This window comes from Neomonachus schauinslandi, chromosome 3, assembly GCF_002201575.2.
Source record: "Neomonachus schauinslandi chromosome 3, ASM220157v2, whole genome shotgun sequence".
Taxonomy (NCBI): domain Eukaryota; kingdom Metazoa; phylum Chordata; class Mammalia; order Carnivora; family Phocidae; genus Neomonachus; species Neomonachus schauinslandi.
In genome coordinates, this window is record NC_058405.1 from 58,614,406 (window position 1) to 58,639,494 (window position 25,089).

The 25,089-nt window shown below is 35.1% G+C and overlaps 1 protein-coding gene across 1 annotated transcript in view; it reads left to right on the forward strand.

Moving 5' to 3' along the window:
• FNDC3A (fibronectin type III domain containing 3A) overlaps positions 1 to 25,089 on the forward strand; it is a 164,101-nt gene that overhangs the window by 24,401 nt on the left and 114,611 nt on the right. The window contains exon 3 of the mRNA XM_021689460.2: positions 19,936 to 20,011. Coding sequence (XP_021545135.2) covers positions 19,936 to 20,011 — 76 coding nt within the window. The remainder of the gene's footprint in view (positions 1 to 19,935; positions 20,012 to 25,089) is intronic.

Here is a 25,089-nt window from a genome sequence, read left to right on the forward strand (position 1 = left end):
GCTGGTTTGTATGAGCATGGCATGAAAAGTATATCTTGGTTTTAATTTTCACATGTGCTCAAATAGCTTTTAGCAGCAAGTTCATTTCACTAAACTTGCTTTTTATGGTCAGAGTTAAGTTTGTTAAGATATATTTTTTTCCTGCAAAAATAATGGATGTGGCAGATATCCGTTTACTTTGAGGCTCTGAGAGTGTCTTGAGTTACCAGTATTTCCTCGGGGCAGTCACTGGTTTCCAGTTTTTTATAACTTAATACATGAAAGAATCTATTAAGCAGTTAATTACAGTTCATTGATATAGTTGCTATAGCTGATAGTCTATAAAGGGGAAGACAACAGGCTGAAACAAGACCACGATGCTCCTGACTTACTTCTCTCCTTCCCCCGAAAAGAAGATTCTATTGGTAGAATTTTTCTTGAAACCTTGAGGGCACCAGAGTTAGCATGTTACAGCAGTGGTGTAGATGGATATAGAGAAAGGAGCTGGGAATAGAAGAAGCCACTAGAGCAGGATTTGGAGGATCGGGGCGGGGGGTGCTTATCAGTGGATCTAGGGGATACGTTTTTAGGTAGGGTTTGAAAAACAGGTCAGGAAGTGGAGTGAAGCCTTAGATTCTAACTAGCAGAGTGTGTTGTAATTTGATAGAGAGATAAAGATGAGTAGAAGGAGCGCTGGACTTGATTGATAGATTTAGATTTGATTTGGGTGACCTAACTTGTCTGAATATGTTTGCTTCTCTATAAAATGGAGGTAATAATAGTTTCTTAGAGTGGCTGTAGCTATAAGGGTGAAATGACCTGAAGGAACTCAGTAAATGTTTGCTGAATCTGAATTGAAGCACTCAATAAATGTTTAAAAGATTGATAAACTCTATAGATATGCCAGTCAGAAGTCAGGTCTTAAATCAACAGAGATAGTTATAATGAGCAGTGGGTCAAAAAACTAAGAGATTGTTATGAAGGATACATACTAAAGAGAGTGGACTGATAGCTCTGGTTGAATGTAAGAAACTGAACAAAAATAGGTAACAGAGGTGGGAGGTTAATAAACTTGACAACAGACAGTTCTTTGTCTTAACTCCGGAACTTACTGGTGTGCCAAGCATGGCCAAGTTAGAGCTTGCCTGTGGATATGTGATACCACCTGGTTGGTGCCTGTAGTAGAGAAACAAACTAAAAGTTCTTGACAGAGGGAAGTGTCATGTACATGCATGATATTAAAAATTCAGGATAACAGAGTGTCCCATGTCTTGACTTTTTGGGGAATATTATAGTATTTCTTGGGAATATATTATGGGATGATTTCTGTTCCATCTCTTGAGATCAAATTAATTTTCCTTACATTATCACTTCATCAATATTTTCTGGTTCTATATTTGGTAGTATGTCATATTATATACATGGGTCTTTTGGCTCATAAATTATGTAAGAAGAATCCCACCTGACATCATTGCTACTGGTATTGCCTTTAGGGAAGTTGTAATAGACATTTATCATTCATTCTGAGTGGCAACATCTGAACCGTTTTTTGTGTTTGTAGAATCGCCATTCCTCCACCCTTTTTAATTAATAGAATTTATTTTTATAGCAGTTTTAGATTTACAGAAAAATTGAGCAAAGAATTTCTTTCATACCACATCTTCCACACAATTTTCCCTATTAACGATTTATATTGGTGTGGTACATTTGTTACAGTTAATGAGCCAATATTGATAAAAGTTCCACAGTTTACATCAAGGTTCACTCTTGGTATTATACAGTTCTGTGAGTTTTGACAAAAGTATAATGTCTTTTATCACCAGTACATTATCATAATGAATAGTTTCACTGCCCTAAAAATCCTCCTGTACTCTACCCATTCCTTTCTTCATCCCCTTTTCCCCAATTGCCTCCCCCACTTGGCAACCACTAACACTTTTACTGTTCCTATATGTTTATCTTTTCCAGAATGTCATTTAGTTGGGTTCATACAGTATGTAGCCTTTTCAGACCAACTTATTTTCACTTAGCAATATGGTCTAGACAGTTTCTTTTTATGGCTTAATATCTCCTTTTTATTACTGGATAATACTTCATTGATGAATATACCAGTTTGTTGATCCATTCACCTATTGAAGGACAGCTTGATTCTTTCCAGTTTTTAGCAATTATAAATAAAGCTGCTTTAAACATTCATAAGCGGTTTTTGGATGGACATAAGTTTTCAACTCAAGTGGGTAAATACCTTAGAGCATGACTGCTGGATTGTATGGTAAGGCTATGTTTAACTTTGTTAGAAATTGCCAGCCGGTTTTCCAAAATGGCTGTACCATTTCACCTTCTCAAGCATGTGCTTAATTTGAGATTATATCCTTTCCTGATAGAGAAGGTAAAGCATGTGTAAGTGCTTGTGCAGCTCTGTTAGAACCTCCACATCTGGGCGCCTGGGTGGCTCAGTTGGTTGAGCGACTGCCTTCGGCTCAGGTCATGATCCTGGAGTCCCGGGATCGAGTCCCGCATCGGGCTCCCTGCTCGGCAGGGAGTCTGCTTCTCCCTCTGACCCTCCTCCCTCTCATGCTCTCTGTCTCTCATTCTCTCTGTCTCAAATAAATAAATAAAATCTTTAAAAAAAAAAAAAAAGAACCTCCACATCTGTTTTAGGGAATTTGAGCTTCAAGTACCATGAAATTTTCCCAGCTCTCTTCAGTGTTGCCACCATCAAAAGAAAAGTTCAGGTATTTTGGTTTCTTACGTGGTTCAGCAGTTTCCTAATTTAAGTTTACCTTCTCTAATTTCTATTTATTTATCATCCAAAAGGATTGAATGCATTTAAACTTTGGGTTAAGATCTGTCAAAACTCAGCCTATTGGGCTTTTTTTTTCCCCCCAGAATCTTCTTCATTTCATTAATCTTTTTGTTACTTTATTTTGTAATTTTCTCCCTTGTATCTGCAGGCTTTTAATTTATGAAGGTGACTGGGTAATAACATGGAGAGGCTAATGCCATTGAAAGAATTTTTTTACTTATATTTCCTAAAAGAAGGGGGCACAATATGCTATACCAGACCATGGGGAAAGCTTCAGGTTTTGGTCAGGAGGCAGAGCAAGAGAAAAGCCTAGCCCAAAAACCATTATTGGTGTTATCTGCAGGAAAGGCAAAGCAGGGTAGAGTGACAGCTTAGGATTGGCTAGTTTTAGTAACTGTGGCAGACAAGAAATAACAAGTGTTGGTGAGGATACAGAGTAAAGGGAACTCTTATGCACTGTTGGTAGGAATGTAAATTGGTCCAACCACTCTGGAAAATAGCCTGGGGGTTCCTCAAAAAATTAAAACTAGAACTACCATATGATCAGCAATTCTACTTCTAGGTATTCATCTGAAAGAAATGAAATAACTAACTCAGAAAGTTATCTGCACCCTCATGTTCATTGCAGCATCATTTACAGTAGCCAAGACGTGGAAACAATCTTAAGTGTCTATCAGTGGATGAATGGGTAAAGAAGTTATGGTATGTGTGTTTGTACACACACACACACACACACACACGTACATACAGTAGAATATTACGCAGTCCTAAAAAAGAAGGAAATCCTGCCATTTGCCACAAGATGGATGGACCTTGAAGGCATTATGCAAAGTGAACTAAGTCAGAGAAAGACAAATACTGTATAATCTCACTTATATGTAGAATCTTAAAAAAAAAAAAAAAAAAACTCAGATACCTTCCTTGAATATGTGGTAGAACTTATTCAGTGAAGCCTTTTGGGCCTAGAGTTTTCTCTGACTTAAGTATAGAAATGGTGAAGTAAATCAAACTCATGCTTATTAATACTTTTGTGTTAAGTTTGGAGATGAGTGTTGATATTACTGAGATGGTCTGTATATATTTATTTAAGCAGTATTAAGGTGTTTAAGAAAATTTGAGTTTTATCACATTTATAAGGTTTTTTTTAATTTATTTTTATTTTTTTAAAGATTTTATTTATTTGAGAGAGAGAGTGAGTGAGAGAGACAGAGCGAGCACGAGCAGAGAAAGAGGCAGAGGGAGGGAGAAGCAGACTCCCCGCCGAGCAGGGAGCCCGATGCGGGGCCCGATCCCAGGACTCCAGGATCATGACCTGAGCTGAAGGCAGACGCTTGACCAGCTGAGCCACCCATGCACCCCCACTTATAAGTTTAATAAGAACTGTTTAAGCACTTAAAATTGTGATAGGCATTTGAAATATTTAAAAGAAAATAAATACATTAATCTTACTAATGCAGATTAAAATGTTTAAGGGGAGCAAACCTGGAGAAAGAAAATATTGTAGTAGTAGATAAAATAGAAAACTTGGATTAAGGTCCTATTACTGATGCACAATTTGAGAAATATTAGGGAGGTAGAATTGACCGGAATTGATGAACAACTGGCTGTAGAACAAAACCGAAAGAGGGTAGGAATTTTCCCAGACTCTTTCTTTGAATATTTAGGTTGGGTGACAAGGTTATGTCACAAAGATAAATCTTATCGATCAGGATAGGCAAAGTTATTTCATGGTTACAAATGCCTGTAAACCTCAATAGTTTACCAAAAGGCTTATTGCTCATACTACCTGTCCTTAACAGGCTATCTGTAGCTATACTCCACATAATTTTCACTTGAGACCCAGCCTCTATGTAGAATGTTGCTGGTATCATGGCAGAGATGATGGTGAACTACATGCTGACCTCCACCCATGTTTCATTATTCATTGCAAGTCACATGGCCAAACATGCCATCAGAAAGGTGGGGAAGGATAATCTTGCCCTAGGGAGAAGCTGCAAATATTTGGAAAAATAATAAAATCTTCTAGAATAAGGAAAACAGAAGTAGTAGGTTTGGGATTTGAGAGAGTTTGAAAGATCTTCAACTGAATTTGAACTTTGGGGGATATTTAATAGAAATAATAAAAATAATAGCAGCTACCATTTGAGCCCTGGCATTGTGTCAGATACTGAGTCAAGTCCTTTACTGACCAAACGATAAACATTTAGTAAATCTTAGGGGTGAGATTACTGAGACTCTAAAATACTAGCTCACACCTTTGTGACAGTAATTTGGGACCGCAGAATTTTAATCAGACCTTTAATCCAAAAAATTTCATGGCCCAAATTAGTCTTCTAATTGCTCTGTAGCTCTACCTGGCAAACAAAATAGCAGTTTGCTAAATCCTCATTCTTAGAGGTTTTTGGAAAGGTTAGAATTTAAACATTAAACCAATCTCTTCTTTCCCATTAGAGTTTGTTTCTCCTGAATGTTTATACCATGCCACTTTCTATGATGTTACAATAGAAAGTCAAATAAATACTTTTTTTAAAATTTCAGTATTAACTATTAACTTTTCCCTAGAGATATAAAAAGCCTTACACACTAGATATAGATCTGAAAACCTGCTTATGTTATCACATTTTTATAAGCACATATTTTTAAAAACTAACTATGATATTAAGCTGTGCTGCACTAAAAATCAACTCACTTATTCACGTAGTATCTATGTGCAAAATATTGTACTGGTTCTTGTAAGATATAATAAAATCAGACTTATAAATTGGATGTAAATTTTAAGGTAGTCTATTTAAAGAAAAAAAGTTTCATAAAATATCAAAAAGAGTTCCACAGTATGTAAATAAGCTAAATTTATTTTTATATTTGGCACAAAACAATAAAATAATATTACTGACTAGTACCAATATCATTTCATTTGCTCATTTTTAAAGTATATATCTCTTCCTGTTTTCAAGAAAATAAAAATTGGTGGGGTGCCTGGGTGGCTCAGTTAGTTAAGCATCTGCCTTTGGCTCAGGTCATAATTGCAGGGTCTTGGGATCGAGGCCCTGCATCGGGCTCCCTGCTCAGCAGGGGAGTCTGCTTCTCCCTCTGCCCCTACTCATGCTGTCTCTCTCATTCACTTACTCTCTCATTCTCTCTCTCAAATAAATAAATAAATACAATCTTCAAAAAAAAAAAGAAAAGAAAAATTGGCAGATTATTTCATCTGAAAAGTAAATAGCAACATGTTTTCATATAATTAAAACTAATATGAGAAAATTAGAAATCAAAATATTAAATATTTTGTATTTTAATGAACTGTATATATTTAATTATGTTGTGAAAATTAGGTCCTCAAATTCTAAACGGAACAATATCTTAAATATAATAGTCATGGAATTTTGGTGGATTCTGTTCTAAAAATAATTGATATTCTGTTAGATTAGCTACTAGATATTCTACAGTTAGAATAATTCCTAACCCTCTCCCTCTAGTTAAGTGACTATAGCTAGTCAACCCCTGTGCCTTAGAATCCTGTAGAAAATGTTGGCTTTCTTTTCTTTTTTTTTTTGAGAGAGAGCGCACATGCGGGGGGTGGGGGGCAGCAGACTCCCTGCTGAACAGGGAGCCCAGAATGGGGCTCCCAGGACCCTGAGAGCATGACCTGAGCCGAAGGCAGATGCTTAGAAAATGTTGACTTTTAAGAAATACAATTTGGGCTGAAGTGAGGAGGAAATAAAGAATAGCTTATAAGCAACATTGAGTAAGTTAGGGACATTCAAATGAAAATTATCTACAGAATTCTGAAAATTCTTTAAAATGAATCTGACTATAAACTTCTATAAGAGATATTAAATGAAAAGGCTTCTTACAAAGACAATTTTTCTCATGATTTTATATTAGCTTAATATAAAGCAAGATTTTTTTAAAGGAAGATTTTTTGTCCAAACTTACAAATATGTACAAATAAAAGTTATAGTCTACATTTTCAACTTACAACATTTCCCTTTCATTAATAAACTATAGTGATTATATATTCAGAGTACTGTGATATAATCTTATCACCAGATAGAATGCTCAAGGTGCATATTCCTGAAATGCTGCATTTGTATGGTTTTTCAAAAAATAATATTTGTAAATGGGAGAAATATACACACACATATAAACATATGACAGAGAAATATACAAAATATTATAAACAGGGACTGACCCCAGAAGGAAGAGTTTACATTTTACCATATACCCTTTTGTATTGTTTGAATATTTTTTTAATGTTGTGAATTTATTATTTTTTCAATTAAAAAACTCTAACAATTGAAAAAAAAGAAAACATGCAATTTAAAATGTACATATATTTATATTATTTATATATATATGTATATAAATACATTTATTTATATATATATATATATCTCACAGGAAAAAAAGCTCTGAACAGATACATACCCCTCTGTTAACAGTGGTTCTTTTCAGGAGAAAGGGATTAGTTGAAAGAGGTGGAAAGAACAAATTTTGCTTTATCTGAACTGTTTAAAGTTCTAAGAATGCTTTTATTTAAGGCCAACATATATTGGAAGAGTGTATAAATCATTTCTGTGTAGCCTGATTAAAAAAATAAAAATATAGTCACTATAACCACCCGCAGGTCAAGAAACAGAGCTTTACCAGCACCCCCAAGAGACTGCTCCCTTGTACCCCTTCCCAAGAAGTACTCCCTCTCTCTCCAGCAATATCTCCATTTTCCTCCTCAAACCAAAGATTAGTTTTACCTATTTTTGAATTGCATATAAATAGAATTACACAATATGATTATTTTGTCTCTGGTTTCTTTTGCTCAACAATTGATGTATGAGATTCATCCATGTTACCACCTATAGCATAGGTATTTGCTACATAATAGTTCCATTATATAAATATACATTCATTGCTTCATTGTAGTATTAATGGAAACTTCGATTGTTTTCAGTTTTGCTATCACAAATAATTCTTTACGGACATTCTTGAGCACTTCCTAAGTTTGGGGTTTTTTGGTTTTGATTTTGTTTTTTTTGGTGAGGGACATGGGGAGAGTCATCTTTCTGACAGAGTTTTGAAAATAATTTATTTTAATGACCAACTCACACTGTTGTTTTGTTGTTTAGTAATTATTTTAGTAATGGTTCATATTGCCCTCATTTTCTGCCTTCCTGAAAATGTAATCAGAAAAAAGTATTTTGTTGTCACCATTGATATTTTCTTCCATATTTTAAATTGTCTCTTAAATATCTTCCTCTTGCTTGCTTCATATGGATAGGTAGGAATCATGGTTGTATGACAAATTATAAATCTTTAGATTTAAAATTGATTGGATATGATGGTTAGTTCACAAATCCTGCATGTTGAGGAACTAAAATACAATTCAATTTCACAAGCATTTACTATGGGAACCACAACTGGATTAAGTCGTATAAGAAATACTAAGTACAAGATATAATTTCTGGCCCTAATGATTTACAATTAGTGTATTACCTCTTGCCCTCCCATTTATATACAGTATTATAACCCAGTATATGGGTGAGGGCTGAAAGTGATGTAAAAAGCTTTTCTCATCACTATTGTCTAGGAAATACTAAATTACACTTGAGGGAAGTATTTTCTTTTTCTATTTCAGCATGGCTCTAAATTATCCATTATGCCTTCTTTTTAGGAAATGTGTGAATAAAATACCTATCATTTAACTAGTAAGCATCAATCCCAATGTCTCATTTGTGTCTAAAAACATATTATTGGCCACTTAATAGTCTTCATACCTATGTAATATTGAAACTGGCATTTTAAAGTTAAAAACATGTGGCTAACTTAACTGGCACGGTAATGACTACTTATTGCATAAAGAAAAGAATTTCACGTTAACTGCGAAGTTGGCCACACACTACCTATATACAGACAAAGTACCCTATCTTCTTGGGGGTAATTCATGAGAGTAAGGCTTTAGGGGAAGAAAGGAGGTTGGAGCTATGTTTTGAAGGAGGGAAATGCAAATTAAAACCTCAGGATGTAAAATATTAAGAAATCTGATAGTATAGAAAGGCTTGTAGATCAGTGTAATCCCTTACACACTGCTGGCACAACCTTTTTGGAGGAACTATCTGGCAATATTTAATAAAGCTGAAAAAGCGCATATCTAAAATCTAACATATATACTTCTAGATATTTATCCTACAGAAAATCTTACATGTGTATAAGGGCACATTTGCAAGACTGTTTATTGTGTTTTGTAATAATAAAAGATCTGGACATAATATAAATATCCATTAGTAGAGAAATGAATGGAATTTGGAGGATTCATACAATGGAGTATTATATACCAATATTCCTTTGCATGGATTATACTATGGATGAATCTCAAAAGTATAATATTGAGTAAAATAGCAAATTAGAAAGGTATATGTAAAACATGATGCCACCGATATAAACTAAAAAACTCACAAAAATGATGGTATATACTAATACTGGATTCAGGCCTGCATATTAAGAATATTAAAACAAGGATAAGGGGCACCCGGGTGGCTCAGTCAGTTAAGCATCAGCCTTCAGCTCAGGTCATGATCCCAGGACTCGTCATGATCCCAGAGTCCTGGGATCGAGTCTCATGTGCAGGGAGCCCACTTCTCCCTCTGCCCCTCCCCCCAGCTCATTCTCTCCATCTCTCTGTCTCTCTTGCTCACTCTCTAATAAATAAAATCTTAAAAGAAAAAAAAAAACGATAAGAAAGATATATCACAGTTCAGAAAAAAAAAAAAAAAGTCTGTAAAACTTAACATGTCTCTTTCCAAAGGGCATTTGAGGCACTTTGGCAGCATGGTAAATCTGGTTGATTCCAGAAACTGGTATAATACTCTCTACTTTTCCGTATGTTTGAAATGAAAGACATAAGCTTAGACATTACAGATAAGATAGTTGATAAAGAGTTTTAAATGCTCTAAGTTTTGGATTTGAGATAATAAGCAATAGGTAATCAGTAAAGTTTACAAGTAGATCAATGGGATGATTTTCCTTGGGGAAAATTTTTCTACTTAACTACACAATTAAGTAGAATGGGGTGGGGAAATACTAAAAAAAAAACATTGATTGACTTATCTCGCCACCCCATCAGGCACAAAGTAATGAGGATTTAGAGAATACCAACTGTGGAAGTGGAAATAATGGGGAAAACCTGATCATTTTGTTTTTTAGAAAAATAATATGATGAGATTATGGAATTTCCAAACTGAAAGAGAGTATAGGAAAAATAGTCCAATTCACATTTTTACACGTGGAAAAACTAAATAAAGTTCACCATTAACTAATTTATCCAAGGTTACACACTTAGTGGCAGAGTTGACCCTAGAATGTGTCTTCTGATCCCTAGTCTAAGTCACTTTGGGTTAAGAAAGGAAGTTGAGTTTAAATTCAAAAATTGAAAACATTTGGTTCTAGGTAAATAGTGATTCAGTTGATACTAATAAAGCAATTCAGAAATGGTTAGGAATGGCTTATAGGAATGGTTAGTGAATGCTTTTTTAACACTCTTTGCTTGCATTCAGTAAGACTATTCACAAGACAGTAAATGAATCCATATGAAGTAAAGAGTACCAGTAAAAGTAACTACATAGGTGTGCTCAAAAGATAGGGAAGTATATTTTATTTTTAATTCTTCTGTCTGATTCAAAAGACATATGCAATAAATAATTATATACTATGTTGATTGGCTTATAATGTATAAGGATGTAAATAGTATTAAAATAATAGCACAAAGGAGGGGGCAAAAAACTGAACTATAGGGCGCCTGGGTGGCTCAGTTGGTTAAGCGACTGCCTTCGGCTCAGGTCATGATCCTGGAGTCCTGGGAGTCGAGTCCCATATCGGGCTCCTTGCTCAGCAGGGGGTCTGCTTCTCCCTCTGACCCTCCCCCCCTCATGTGCTCTCTCTCTCTCATTCTTTCTCTCAAATAAATAAATAAAATCTTTAAAAAAAAAAAACTGAACTATAGAAGAGCAAAGTTTTTATATATAATTGAAACTGAAATTAATCTCAATTCGATTGTTACAAATTAAGAAGTTAATTGTAATCCCCAGGGCATCTACTAAGAAAATAAAAAAGAAAGAAATGTAGTAAAAGAAACAGAGAATTAAAATGGAGCACGAGAAATGTTTGACACCAAAAAAGAAAGAAAAAGCAGTATAGAAGAATTGGAGAACAAAAAAGACATAATTACATAGCAGAAAAAGAGCAAAATGGCAGATGTAAACTATACTTCATCAGAAATTCCATTAAATCTAAATGAAGTAAACATGGCAATGAAAAGACAGATTGACATAATGGATAAAAACCCATGATCTGTGTGCTGGATCTATAAGGGACACTCTTTAAATCAAAGACAAAAATAGGTTGAAATTTAAAAGATGGAAGAAGACATACAGTATAAACTCTAGCAAGGTGAATGGTGTACTTGTATCAGACAAATAGACTTTTTTTTTAAGATTTTATTTGTTTGACAGAGCGCATGAGCACAGGGGAGGAGCCAGGGGAGAGGGAGAAACAGGCTTCCTGCTGGGAGCCCAATGTGGAACTCGATCCCAGGACCCTGGGATCATGACCTGAGTTGAAGGCAGACGCTTAACTGACTGAGACACCCAGGCATCCCAAATAGACTTTTTAAGACAAAAAAATGTTACTAGAAACAAGGACATTTTATAATGGTAAAAGGTTCACTCTGTACCTAACAACTGAGCCCTAAAATACCTGAATTAAAAATTGGCAGAATCGAAGAGAGAAATAGACAATTGAACAATAGTAATTGGAGACTTCAGACTTTCAATGATGAATAGAACAACTAGGCAGAAGATAAGTAAATAGAAGACTGGAACAACACTGTAAAACCTACCAGCTCTAACAGACATCTGTAGAACACTCCATCCAACAGCAGAATCTATAATCTTCTCAAGTGCACATGGATTGCTGTTCACAATAGATTATATGCTAGGCCATAAAACAAGTATCAGTAAATCTTAAAAGACAGAAATAATGCAAAGTATATTCTCTAACCAAAATGGAATAAAATTAGAACTCAATAACAGAATAGAATTGGGGAAATTAACAAATATATGGAAATTAAACAGTACATTCCTAAATAACCACTGAAAGAAATCACGAGGAAAATTAGAAAATACTTTTGGATGAATGAAAACAAAAGAGCAACCTACCAAAATTTATGGGATATAGCTAAAGCAGTGCTAAGATGGAAACTTACAGCTTTGAAAGCCTGTGTTAACAAAAAAGAAAGATTTCAAATCAATAACCCAACCTTAAGAAACTAGAAAAAAAGGCCAACTAAACCCAAAGCAAGCAAAAGGAAGTAAAGGTTAGAGTGGGAATAAATGAACTAGAGACTAGAAAAATAGAGAAAAATCAACAAAACCAAAAGTTAACTCTTTGGTAAGATCACAAAATCGACAACCCTTTAGACCTACTGGAAAGAAGACTCACTTTACTAAAATCAAGAATGAAAGCAGAGACATTACTACAGATCTTATAGATGCAAAAAGGATTATTAGGGAATACTGTGAACAGTTATGCAAACATAACCTATCTGAACTAGACAAATACCTAGAAAGACACAACTACCAAATTGACTTAAGAAAAATACTAAAAATCTGAATAGAGCTATAGCAAGTAAAGAGATTGAATTTATAACCAAAAAAATTTCCACAAAGGAAAGCCCAGACCCAGATGCCTCATTGATGAATACCACTAAATGTTTAAAGGAGAATTAGCACCAACCTCAAACCAGACAGAGACATAAGAAAACTACAGATCAGTATTCCTTATGAATACAGACACAAGATCTTCAAGATACTAGCAACCCAAACCCAGAAATGTATAAAATGGATTATATACCACAACTAAATGGGTTTTAGTCCAGGAATGCAAAATGGGTTTAGCATACATAAAGCGGTCAGTCTAATACGTGAGTAATAGAAAAGGGGCAAAAACTACATGATCATCTATTTGATAGACTCAGAAAAAGAATTTGACAAAATTCAAACCTTTTTATGATAAAAATACTCAATAAACTAGAAACAGAAAGGAATTTCCTCAATCTCATAAAGGGCATCTATTAAAAAAAAAAAAACCAACAGCTAACATATTTAATGGTGAAAGACTGAATGCTTTTTCCCTAAGATTGAGAATAAGACATGGATGTCCTGCTCTCACTACTTCTCAACATTATGCTGGAAATTCCAGCTAAGGCAAATAAGCAAGTAAAGGAATTAAAGGCATCCAGATTAGAAAAAGAATAAAACTTTCTTTATTCTCAGGTGACATGATCTTGTAAAAAGAAAATCCTAAAATCCACTTAAAAATTACTAGAATTAATGAGTTCAGCAAGGTTGTAGAATACAAGTTCATTGTAGAAGAATCAGTTGTATTTCTAAACTAGCAATGACTAATCTGAAAATGAAATTAAGAAAACATTTACACTTAAAATAGTATCAAAAAGAATAAAATATGTAGGAAGAAATTTAACAAAAGGTGTATAAGACTTGTGCACTGAAAATTGCAAAGCACCATTGAAAGGGGGACTTAAATGGAAAGAAAACTCATGATGAAAAAATATTGTTAAGATTGTTAATATGGCAGTTAATATTGATAAGATGGCAGCACCATCTAAATTGTCCAGATTCAACACATTACCTGGCAAAATCCCAGCTGAGTATTTGTAGAAATTGACAAGTACATCAGAAATTCATATGGAAATACAAAGGACCCAGAATATCCAACCAGTCTTTATTTTTTTTTTAAGATTTTTTTTTAATTTGAGAGAGAGAGAATGAGAGAGAGAGAGCACATGAGAGGGGGGAGGGTCAGAGGGAGAAGCAGGCTCCCTGCCGAGCAGGGAGCCGGATGTGGGACTCGATCCCGGGACTCCAGGATCATGACCTGAGCCGAAGGCAGTCGCTTAACCAACTGAGCCACCCAGGCGCCCTCAACCAGTCTTTAAAAAGAACAAAGCTGCAGGACTCAACATTTTCTAATTTTAAAACTTGCTATAAAGCCACAGTAATCAAGACAGTGTGGTACTGGCATAATGATAGATATAGAGAGAGATCAGTGGAGTAGAATTAAGAGTTCTGAAATGGAGGCGCCTGGATGGCTCAGTCATTAAGCATCTGCCTTCGGCGCAGGTCATGATCCCAGGGGTCCTGGGATCGAGCCCCACATCAGGCTCCCTGCTCCGTGGAGAGCCTGCTTCTCCCTCTCCCACTCCCCCTGCTTGTGTTCCCTCTCTCGCTGTGTCTCTCTCTGTCAAATAAATAAAATCTTAAAAAAAAAAAAAAAGTCCTGAGACAAACCCTTATATTTATGGTTAGTTGACTTTCACAAGGATGCCTGATGATTCAATGGGGAAAAAATAGTCTTTTTAACAAATGGTTCTGAAATAACTGGATACCCACGTGCAAAAGCATGAAGATGGACGTGTACCTCATACTGTATACAAAAATTAAATCAAGCTTCTAAAATAAGCACTGAACTTTAAAACTGTTAAACATAGGGGCAGATCTTCATGAATTAGGCAGTAGTTTCCTAGATGGGATACTAACAACACAAAAGAAAAAGTGAAATATAGTATATTTCATCAAAATTGAAAAATGTTGTATTTCAAGAGGCACTATCAAGAAACTGAAAAGACAGCCTATTTTTTTTTTACAAATCCTATACCTATCTGAAAAGGGGCTCATTCAGAATACATACAGAACTCTTATAACAGTAAAATGACAACCCATTTAAAAAGTGGGCAAATGTTTTAAATGGTAATTTCTTCAGAAAAATTATAGACATGGCCATTAAGCATATGAAGAGTTGCTCCACATCATTAATCATTAGAGAAATGCAAATCAAAAGCACAATGAGATGCCCAATAGAATGGCTAGAATCAAAAAGTCAGATAATAACAAGTGTTGTCAAGATGTGGAAAAATTGGAATCCTCATACACTGTTGGTGGGAATGTAAACTGGGAATCCACTTTGGAGAATAGTCTGGCAGTTAACTCAATTAATCTTAGTTACTATATGACCAGCAGTTCTGTTCGTAGGTACATACTCAAGAGAAATAAAAACATATGTCCATGTAAAAACTTATACACTACTATTCATAATAGCCAAAAGGTGGAAACATCCAGATGTCCATCAACAGATGAATGGATAAATGTGATATATTCATACAATGGAATGTTATTGGCATTAGATGTCTAATGCCTGGCAATGTTACCAGGCATTAGACGTGCCCAGCATTTCACTAAAGGATGATAAAGGAAAACTGGCTGGCTGATATATCCTATCAGTAGAGTCTTGTACATGGCATCAAATCTATTATTAAGCATGTAATAAGAGGTGAAAGAAACTGATTAGGGAAGAGAAACATGTTTGAGTATATTTTATAAAGAGTATAGTGAAACTGTCAAGACTGAACTTGATTTCTTAAAGGGGTTAGGGATTGAAGGACCGGCAGTGCATTTGAGATAAGTATAAACCTAAGAGCACAAATCATTAGTTTCTGTGAAATTTGAAGATATTGAAGAATTTCATTGTTAAAGTCCAATAAAGGACTAAGTAATCAATTTATGATACTGTATTTGTAAAATTTGCTCTCTAATATCCCTTTGCAAATAGAGGCATCAATGATATGAATCACAAAATGATGGATAATTTACCAGGGTTCCTCACCTGTCACACTTCTGAGAGTTACTTTGTAAGATTTCTCTGGTCACTAAATTAGATAATCTATGTTAAGAAGCTGTGCTATTATGATTATGCAGCTTTGTGGCAATATTTTACCTCAGGTAGAATAACTATCATTCATAGTTCTTCTCTTCTTTTCCTTATCACATTGTACTATTTATAATAAGGTTATGGAAAATTTACACTGTGCAGATGAATATAAAATGATGTAGGAATCTAGGTAATTTGAAGATACGTGAATTCTGCATTTTGAAGCTGGACAAAATCTTCTGATTAGTTGCCAGAAATCTGAGTGTGCTTAGAATTCAGGCATGCACCTTTATTACAAAGAGTAGCTCTGGTTTGATGTGTGATGTTGGCAAGTGAAGTGATTTACAACAGGGTGTGTGTATGAATTTCTCCTAATCAGCCCACATTTTTTTTAGACTTAAAAATAATTTTCTTTATTGGTATAATTCAGTGGTATAACTTGAATGCTGTAACTTTCTTTCTCTGCAGTAACAAGAAGGCAGATATTTTTGTCCATTTTGTTTACTACTTTATACCCATTACCTAGAATAGAGTCTCACCTGTAATAAGACCTCAATAAATATTTGTCAAATGAATGAATGACTCCCGGTCCTCACTGTTTATCTATTTAATGCATTAAACAGAAGTTTATTGAAAACCTATTATGAGCCAAACTCCAGGGTATAGCATTTTGTAAGACAAGTCAAGATGTTGGCTTTCAGGGGGCTTTTGCTCCAGTGGAATAGAAACTGCTCAGTAAGCCACTAACCAAATAACTGCACAGAATAATTTCAGTTAGTGATAAGTGCTAGATAAAAAATAAAATAGATCGATATGGTAGAAAGTATGTGAGCATACCCTGGAATTTGATGGTCAGGGAAGATTTTTCTAAGAAGATGACATTTGAGATAATAGAGTAATAAGGAGCTAGCCCCCTAAATAAAACCTATGTAGAGAGATAAGTTCCTAGATTTTATAAAATGCATTTTAAAGCCATCTACTTGCATAAAGTCTCCCAACGTTCAAGAATCTTCTTGGGGGAAAATAAAAATTTCCTAGCCGGAAAAGGTGACTGACTACTTTTTTCTCTTAAATTTTTTTCTCTTGTTTATCCTTCACTGTGATTTCTATTAAAGCTATTTTCTCATCTTCCAGCGTTTCTTGTGTTGAGTAATTATTTCTGTTCTTATTTTGTTTCCTTTTTTTTTTTTCTTTGAGTTAACTCTGCCTTTTTGCACTTACTTGGACACTTATTAATTTTCAGTCTTTTCTGTTGTAAGTATTTAAAGGTCTATGTTTTTTGATAAATAAAATTTTGCCTATATTCCAGGTTTTAACGTGCAATGTTTTGGTTACATTTCACTGCTATTTTCTGGTTTTTTGTTATGATTTCTTCCTTAATCCACAAATTACTGAAGCTTTTTAAAATTTGCAAATATATTTTTCAATTAGTAATTCTAATTTAACTGTAAATAGAGGACATGCAATATTGATTCTTTCAAGTTTGTAAGACTTGATTTATGATGTTCTTGATAGTCCATTCTTTCCATTTTTATGTCAATTCCCTATGTGCTTAAAAAGAATATATATTTTCTAATTGTTAGGTGCAATATTCTTTACATGGCCATTAAACCAAGATTATTGGTGGTGTTGTTAAGATCTTCCATATCCTTGATGATTGTTGTGTACTTGTTCTGTTAATCACTGAGAAAGGTATTAAAATAGACCACCAAGGGCACCTGGGTGGCTCAGTTGGTTAAGCGACTGCCTTCAGCTCAGGTCATGATCCTGGAGTTCCGGGATCGAGCCCCATATTGGGCTCCCTGCTCGGCAGGGAGTCTGCTTCTCCCTCTGACCGTACCCTCTCTTGTCCTCTCTCTCTCTCTCCAATAAATAAATAAAATAAAATCTTAAAAAAAAAAAATAGACCACCAAAATAGTGGGTTTGGCATTTTCACTCTGTAGCTTTTTTTTTAAAAGATTTTATTCATTTGAGAGAGAGAGAGACCATGAGCGGGGGGAGGGACAGAGGGAGAGGGAGAAGCAGAATCCCCACTAAGTGGGTAGCCGGATGTGAGGCTCGATTCCAGGACCCCAAGATCATGACCTGAGCCACCCAGGCACCCCTCTCTGTAACATTTTTAAATCTAATTTTATTTTCTCTCTTTTTAATATGCAAGCTTAGTCCATTTATATTTATTTTATTAATATATTTGGATTATTTCTAATAATTTATTTTGTGTTTTCCATTAACCCTACTTCTTACCTACTTCTCTTGAAGTGAGGGTCTTTTTTTTTTTTTTTTTAAGATCTTATTTATTTATTTATTTATTTATTTATTTATTTGAGAGAGAGAGCACAAGAGGGGGTAGAGTCAGAGGGAGAAGCAGACGCCCCGCCGAGCAGGGAGCCAGCCTGACGTGGGACTCGATCCCCAGACTCTGGGATCATGACCTGAGCCGAAGGCAGTCGCTCAACTGACTGAGCCACCCAGGCGCCCGAAGTGAGGGTCTTTCAGTCTTTGCCTGAAATATTAACCAAGGAGATGAAAGATCTCTACCCTGAAAACTACAAAACATTGAAAGAAATTGAAGAAGACACAAATAAATGGAAAGGTAGCCCATGTCCGTGGACTGGAAGGATTAGTGTTGTTAAAATATCCATACTACCTAAAGCCACCTTAAGAATCATTGCAGTCCCGGGCGCCTGGGTGGCTCAGTTGGTTAGGCGACTGCCTTCGGCTCAGGTCATGATCCTGGAGTCCCTGGATCGAGTCCCGCATCGGGCTCCCTGCTCGGCGGGGAGTCTGCTTCTCCCTCTGACCCTCCCCCTTCTCCTGCTCTCTCTCTTTCTCATTCTCTCTCTCAAATAAATAAATAAAATCTTTAAAAAAAAAAATTCTTAAAAAAAAAAAAAAAAAAAAGAATCATTGCAGTCCCTATCAAAATTCCAATGACAATTTTTACAGAGGTAGAAAAAACACTCCGAAAATGTATGTGGAACCGCATAAGACCCCAAATGAATATCCAAAGCAATCCTGAAAAAGAATAACAAAGTGAGAGGCATCACACTTCCTGATTTCAAGCTATATTATTAAGCTATAGTAAATCAAAACAGTATGGTTCTGGCACAGAAACAGAAACATAGACCAATGGAAGAGAATCGAGAGCCCAGAAATAAACCCATGCATGTATGGTCAGCTAACATTTGACAAGGGAGGCAAGAACACTCAATGCAGAAAAGACAATCTCTTCAATAAATGGTGCTGGGAAAATTGGATATTCACATGTAAAAGAATGAAACCAGACCCCACACACACACCTTAAACACCACTCAAAATTAACTGGAAATGTTTGATTAAAGAGGAGAAAACTGCGTACAAATTGTTCACTTTGGCGTTGTTTATAATAATGGAAAAACTGAAAGCTACCTAAATTCCTTATATAAGAGAATGGATAAGGAGTTTATGGTATGGTCATTTGATGAAGTACTTTGAGTGATCAATAGCATGGAAAAGTCTTTTTTAAAATATTAAACTTTAAAAGATACCAAATTGGAGATCTTATATGTATATTTAAGGGGGAAAATTAAGCCTACGCATAAGGAACAAGACTAAGAAATTTATCAAAATATTAACAGTGTTTATTGTAGGATAGAAGGACTTCAGATTTTTTTTCCAGTTTGCTGTTTTTCAGATGTCATAAAATTAGAATGTATAATCTATATAATGAAAACTACTTAAAAAGGTGGGATTAATTTAACATATTCCCAGATATAATTTGAAATGTCCTACTAATTCAGGTATGCTCATCTCAAGCTCTACTTATCTTTAAAGAATATGAAATACTTAGGGGTGCCTGGGTGCCTCAGTCGTTAATCGTCTGCCTTCAGCTCAGGTCATGAACCTAGGGTCCTGGGATTGAGCCCCACATCGGGCTCCCTGCTCAACAGGAAGCCTGCTTCTCCCTCTCCCACTCCCACTGCTTGTGTTCCCTCTCTCGCTGTCTCTCTCTCTCTGTCAAATAAATAAATAAAATCTTAAATAAATACATAAATAAACAAAATGAAATACTTAGCAATAATGAACTAAGCATAGATCTGCCAAATATTGTTTGACTCCATCTTTGTTTCAGAGTGAAGTTTATTAACTTTCCAATAAAAGTGTGCCACCGTATTTTTTTATTCCCTTACTTTTGGTTTAAGTCTGACCTCCGGAAAAGTGAAGTAATACTTTTCTAACAAATGTGTAAAATGTGTAATCCCATTTTCATAAGGTTAAATAGCTCACATATATTTTAGCAACATTTAGTATTTTGTTACACTGATTTGCCCTATTTTGATTGTTGTTATTTGCTCTGTTATTTTTTTATTTTAATATTTCTTTCTCTCATTTTAAGGTCATTCTGGTACAAGTTAACCCAGGGGAAGCATTTACAATAAGAAGAGAAGATGGACAGTTTCAGTGCATTACAGGTAAGAATGGTAATTTGTTATCCTTTGAGATGACAAAAATTTATGGTACATAAAAGTTTACATGCTTATGGTTTCTTCCTTTCTTTCTCACTACCACCGCCACACCAATGCACAAACTCTGAATACCTTAGGACTCAATTATTCCAATATCATCCTCATTATTCTCTTTTCCCTGGTTTCTTGATTAATCTTACATTCCCCTTCTCAAAAATCTTCAGTGAATCCAGTTCAGGTTCCTTAATCTTTAGAAAAAATTTATTGCATCTTCCTAGTCTTGCTTTCACTTTCCCTTTAATATTGTGTTCCTTTGTCTTGCTAAGTTGGCTTATTCAGTTTCTGTACTATTCTTATCTATAATCTGCCGTTACCTCTACGATCCCTAGCCTATTCAAATCCTACCGATGCCTCAATACTGAGTTCAGATCTTATCTGTAAAAAAAATTTTTGTAAAGTCACTAGCCACCCCCCACCACATTTATGACAAACAAAAATGTTTCCAGAGATTACCATATGTCCCTGGGGGGTGGTGGGGGCAAAAGCACCCACAGTTTAGAACCACCACTCTCTATGTAGAGAGAAGAGCAATAAAAAGATCACTGACTTTGGTATTAGAGAACCATAGTTTAAATCCCAACTCTGCTAACTTACTGGTTAGATAGAACTTTTGCATGTTATTTATTTAACCTCTATCAGGTACATTTCTCATCAGTAAAATTCCCTTCCTTATGAATAATATTACACCTCTTAGGATGATTGTGAGGGTTAACTAATATGCATGTAAAGCACTCTAAACCTCACCTAGCACATACAAGGCACTCAGTAAATGGTGGTGAAGGATGTAGTGGTGTTGTTTAATAGAAAGTGACCATTATGTCTCGGGAAACCCCTAACTAATTATTGTGCCATTCATTTAACAAGTAACTACATATTTTCTTGTAATATTTGTTCTAGTTATATTTTTTAAGCCATTTAAATTTTGTATGTTTAACTTGAAATGTTTATTCAGTCTCTCCAACTAAGTCCTAAGCACTTTGAGGGCAAATACCATTTCTTACATTTCTTTGTATCCCCTTCAGTTCTCGGCCTTCCACATATTGGGTACCTAACTAACAGTTGTTGCTTTAATTTGAAAAGAGCATGTTAAGTAGGGTGACCATATGCTTTCTCATCCAAACTGATACTTGTGAGAGTGAAAGAGGACCATAGCAACTACTCCAAGACAACTGTTACCAGTCAAGATTGTCCCAGGTAAACCAGGATTTATGGTACCCCTCCATCTTACTGGGACAATTTAATCTATTTAATCAAAGAAGAAATAGAACTTACTCCTTCCAGAGAAGTAATTAGCTCGGTAATTAAAATTAAAACTTTTAGCCTGCCATCCGAATCTTATATGCCTTCTGTTCTCTAAGTCAGTTTAAATCTGTTTATCAATTAAGGTAACTTCACACACAAACACAAAAAGGAAGAGTCCACATATTATGAGCTTAAAAGAAACCGGGTAGTAGAATTTATAAGCAGTATAGTAAACTTTGCCTGTCTTTATTTGCCAATTAGGTTTTTTTTTTTTTTTTAAAGATTTTATTTATTTATTTGAGAGAGAGAGAATGAGAGAGCACATGAGAGGGGGGAGGGTCAGAGGGAGAAGCAGGCTCCCCGCCGAGCAGGGAGCCCGATGCAGGACTCGATCCCGGGACTCCAGGATCATGACCTGAGCCGAAGGCAGTCGCTTAACCAACTGAGCCACCCAGGCGCCCAACCAATTAGGTTTTTATAAAATAATTCCATTTTCATACTGGATAGCTCTTAGAATGTAAGTTTCTAATAGAGCACACATCTTAGGTTTATTTGTACATTTCTTCAAATTGTTTTCAGTAAATATTGTTTATGATGGAAGCATTTTAACTAGTATAACATTAATTGGTCTTTTCAAACACATCTGCAAGTGAAGATCCTCATTACTGTTACAGTGTGGCTTAAAATACAAAAACCATTAATTGCAGTTGGATAACCAGACTGAATTTTAAATAACTTCTATTTTAAAAGTTAATTTGTAACTGTAATTTGTGAATCTCCTCCCTTATAAAATCAATTAAACTGATTTTTATGTGGTAATTACCCCTTCAGTCAGGATCAAAAAAAAAAAAAAAGACTAATTTTTAATGTGCCTGTAGTACTAACAGTCTCTTAATAGTAGGAATTGACTACCATGTGAAGGTATTTTTAGGCAGGGACACATTCCTCTGCTTCTGTAGGAAAGGGAGACTCCTCTCTGAATGACAGAGTAGAAGAATGGAGACTTTATTTTAAAATTACTGGGCAGAGTTTTTAAAAACACAGGATAGGATAAGGGGAACCTGAAAGAAAATAAAAAGCTCTCTCCTTCTTATGTTTTTGTTTTTTTAAATTAAAAGATGGGATAAAGGTGGAAGGAGTAGTAGTGAACAAGAGACTGGGGTGAAGTTTTTGTAAAGACCAGTGTGCCCCCACTCCAAGCAAAAGAAGACAGGATGAGAAAAGACTAATGACTCCTGGAGCTCACCTTCTCCTTTTCTTCCCCTTTGCTATCACTAGTTTCTGTTATGTGGCAGACATCTTCCTGAACTAGTTCTAGAACTAGGTAAAAGTTAAGAGTAGAAATAGAAGCAGAGGCAACAGATAACAAAGTCTTAAGGGAGGAAAATCATATGCCAGTGAGGCTCAGAGTAAAATAGGATCCTTGGCTCTAAGGCTATCAAGTTAGGAAAACTTTTCTCTTCACAGCCACTGTGACCAGTAAAGAAAACCTCAGTAGCAAAAACCTGAAAACTAAGGTAAATCCAGTGTAAATTAGTAAACATTTGAAATAAAGACTATTCTTTTTAAAGGAGTTTTATTATCTGTCAAGAATTTATAAAACAAAAACTAGGTTGACAAATCACAGGGAACTTTAGAGATCTAGATGATCCCCTTATTTAATTGAAGTTCATAATTTGTGAGTTATAGCTAGTTATGGGCAGAGCTCAATATAATACTTTTTTTTTACTATAGCATACTTCTTGGAAAGACAAATTGTTAATTTTTTTTTCTTGAATTTACTGTCTCCTGAGGTATACTCTGCCAGCTATTGGGGATTCAAAGAAAACTAAGACACCGTTCCTGTCGTTCAAGAACACAGAGTAGTAGGGAAGAAAGGGGGGAAATTAACAGTTGTATTACAGTATAAAAAGAACTACTAGAGATATGCACAGGGTGTTGTGGAAGCATAGGAGGGTTACCGTGATGCAGAGTGTATGTCAGGAAGAAAATCTGTCAAGGAGAAAGTATATGTGACCTATCTTTAAGGACACTAGCAAATGACAAAAGGATCTCAAGGAAGCATTTTAGACAGAGGAAACAGTGTACAAAAGCAACAGAAGGAAAGAATAGCTTAGCTTTTTTGAATAACTGCAAAGAGATCAGAATTGCTAAAAAAAAAAAATTGTATAAAGGGGATATAGATGGAGATGAATCTGAAAATGTAGACAGATCTTGAAATGGCTTGACTGCCATACTAAAACTTTCACTTTATTGCAAAGGTAAGGAAGAGCCATTGAAGGAGATTATGCTGGAGAGTTAACATCTAGTTTACAGTTTGGAAAGATTGGCAATGTCTTTATGATATACTATATGCTGGCTAACTGAACATAATTTTAAAAATTAATTAAGAAATAAAAATAAAAAGATTGGCGATGTTTTCCTTCCAGTAAAATGGAACAAATACTCTTCTAAATGCAGTGCTCAGCTTCTCTCTCTTCCTTCCACCCCTAAAAAAGAAAAAAGAAGGAAATAAATGGTTAGGAGCCAAAAACAAGACTTTTCAATATTTGTTTTTCAAAATATGTTTCATATGTATAATGCAAAGAATATACTTTGTTCATTGGATTTGATCATTTTTTTATTGTTCCATGGCATTTTTTCTGAGTCTTATCCAGGATCTAATGTCTGTCTTCCTTTACTCCTTACCTTATTTCATGTCCTTTTAGATCCTACACCACTCTTAAATATCTAAAAGTATAGTTCCCTGCCTTTTACAACTTTCCAGTTGCCATTCTCCTCATTGGTTAGGTTTATTTATACTGCATGATTCTAACCCATACCTGGTTTTTGCCATCCTAAGCCATTACTGCTTTCAGCACAAACACATGATTTCTTTTGAAATCAAAGTATGATCTTGAATCTTTTTTCTGTTAAAAGGTATTTTGACACTGATCTAGCAATTTTTTGTTCTTATGTTTTCTTCGTGAAGTGCTTTAATGGCATTTCAACAGATTGTTTTGTATGATGATAGATATTATGAAAATTCATCCTTGCCCGGTAATTGTATGTAGGAAAGTAAAAATATATTGAATGAGTAAATCTTCAGGTTTAGTATTAATCTTTGTAATATATGCTAAAGACTGCCCTTCTTAGTTTTGTTTTGTGGGGAAGTATGAAGAATAGAGAATGAGGCAAGTTTTCTGAATTTCGGTTACTAGGAAGGTCCTGGAAGCATATTTCATAGAGTGTATGTGGTAAACTCTTTAAGATCCCTGTAGTAGAGCTGGCTTTTAATGGCGATAAATTGGTACCTATCCATCAGACATCATCTGTTCTGTAAAGTGTTTGCAGAAAAGGTCCTTTTTTCAGTTTTTCTCCTCACCTACTTCTGGATGCCCATACAGAAATAAATGAGGGCAGAAATTACGTTTTACATATGTTTTACATAGAGAGTGTTCAATTAAGTTGAATGAGGAAGAGAAAAAACTAATGTTTCTTGACCACTTTCTACATGCCAAGCAAATGAAATATATGTAGGCAAACAGTTTTCTCTAAAAACACTCCTTCCTGAAAGGCAGGTATGGCTCACTTTTTTTTTTCTTTTATGACTCCTCAAAAAGAATAAGTAGGACTAAAGAATAAGAATTTAATAATCATCGCTTCTCGGCCTTTTGGCTAAGATCAAGTGAAGAATTTAATAATTAAATATCTAGTGGCTTTGCATTGTTAGGGAACTTCTACTTTGGTGTGATTCCATGCTACTCTGCAAAAGAAAGTTATAAAAAAGCGAAAAGAATATA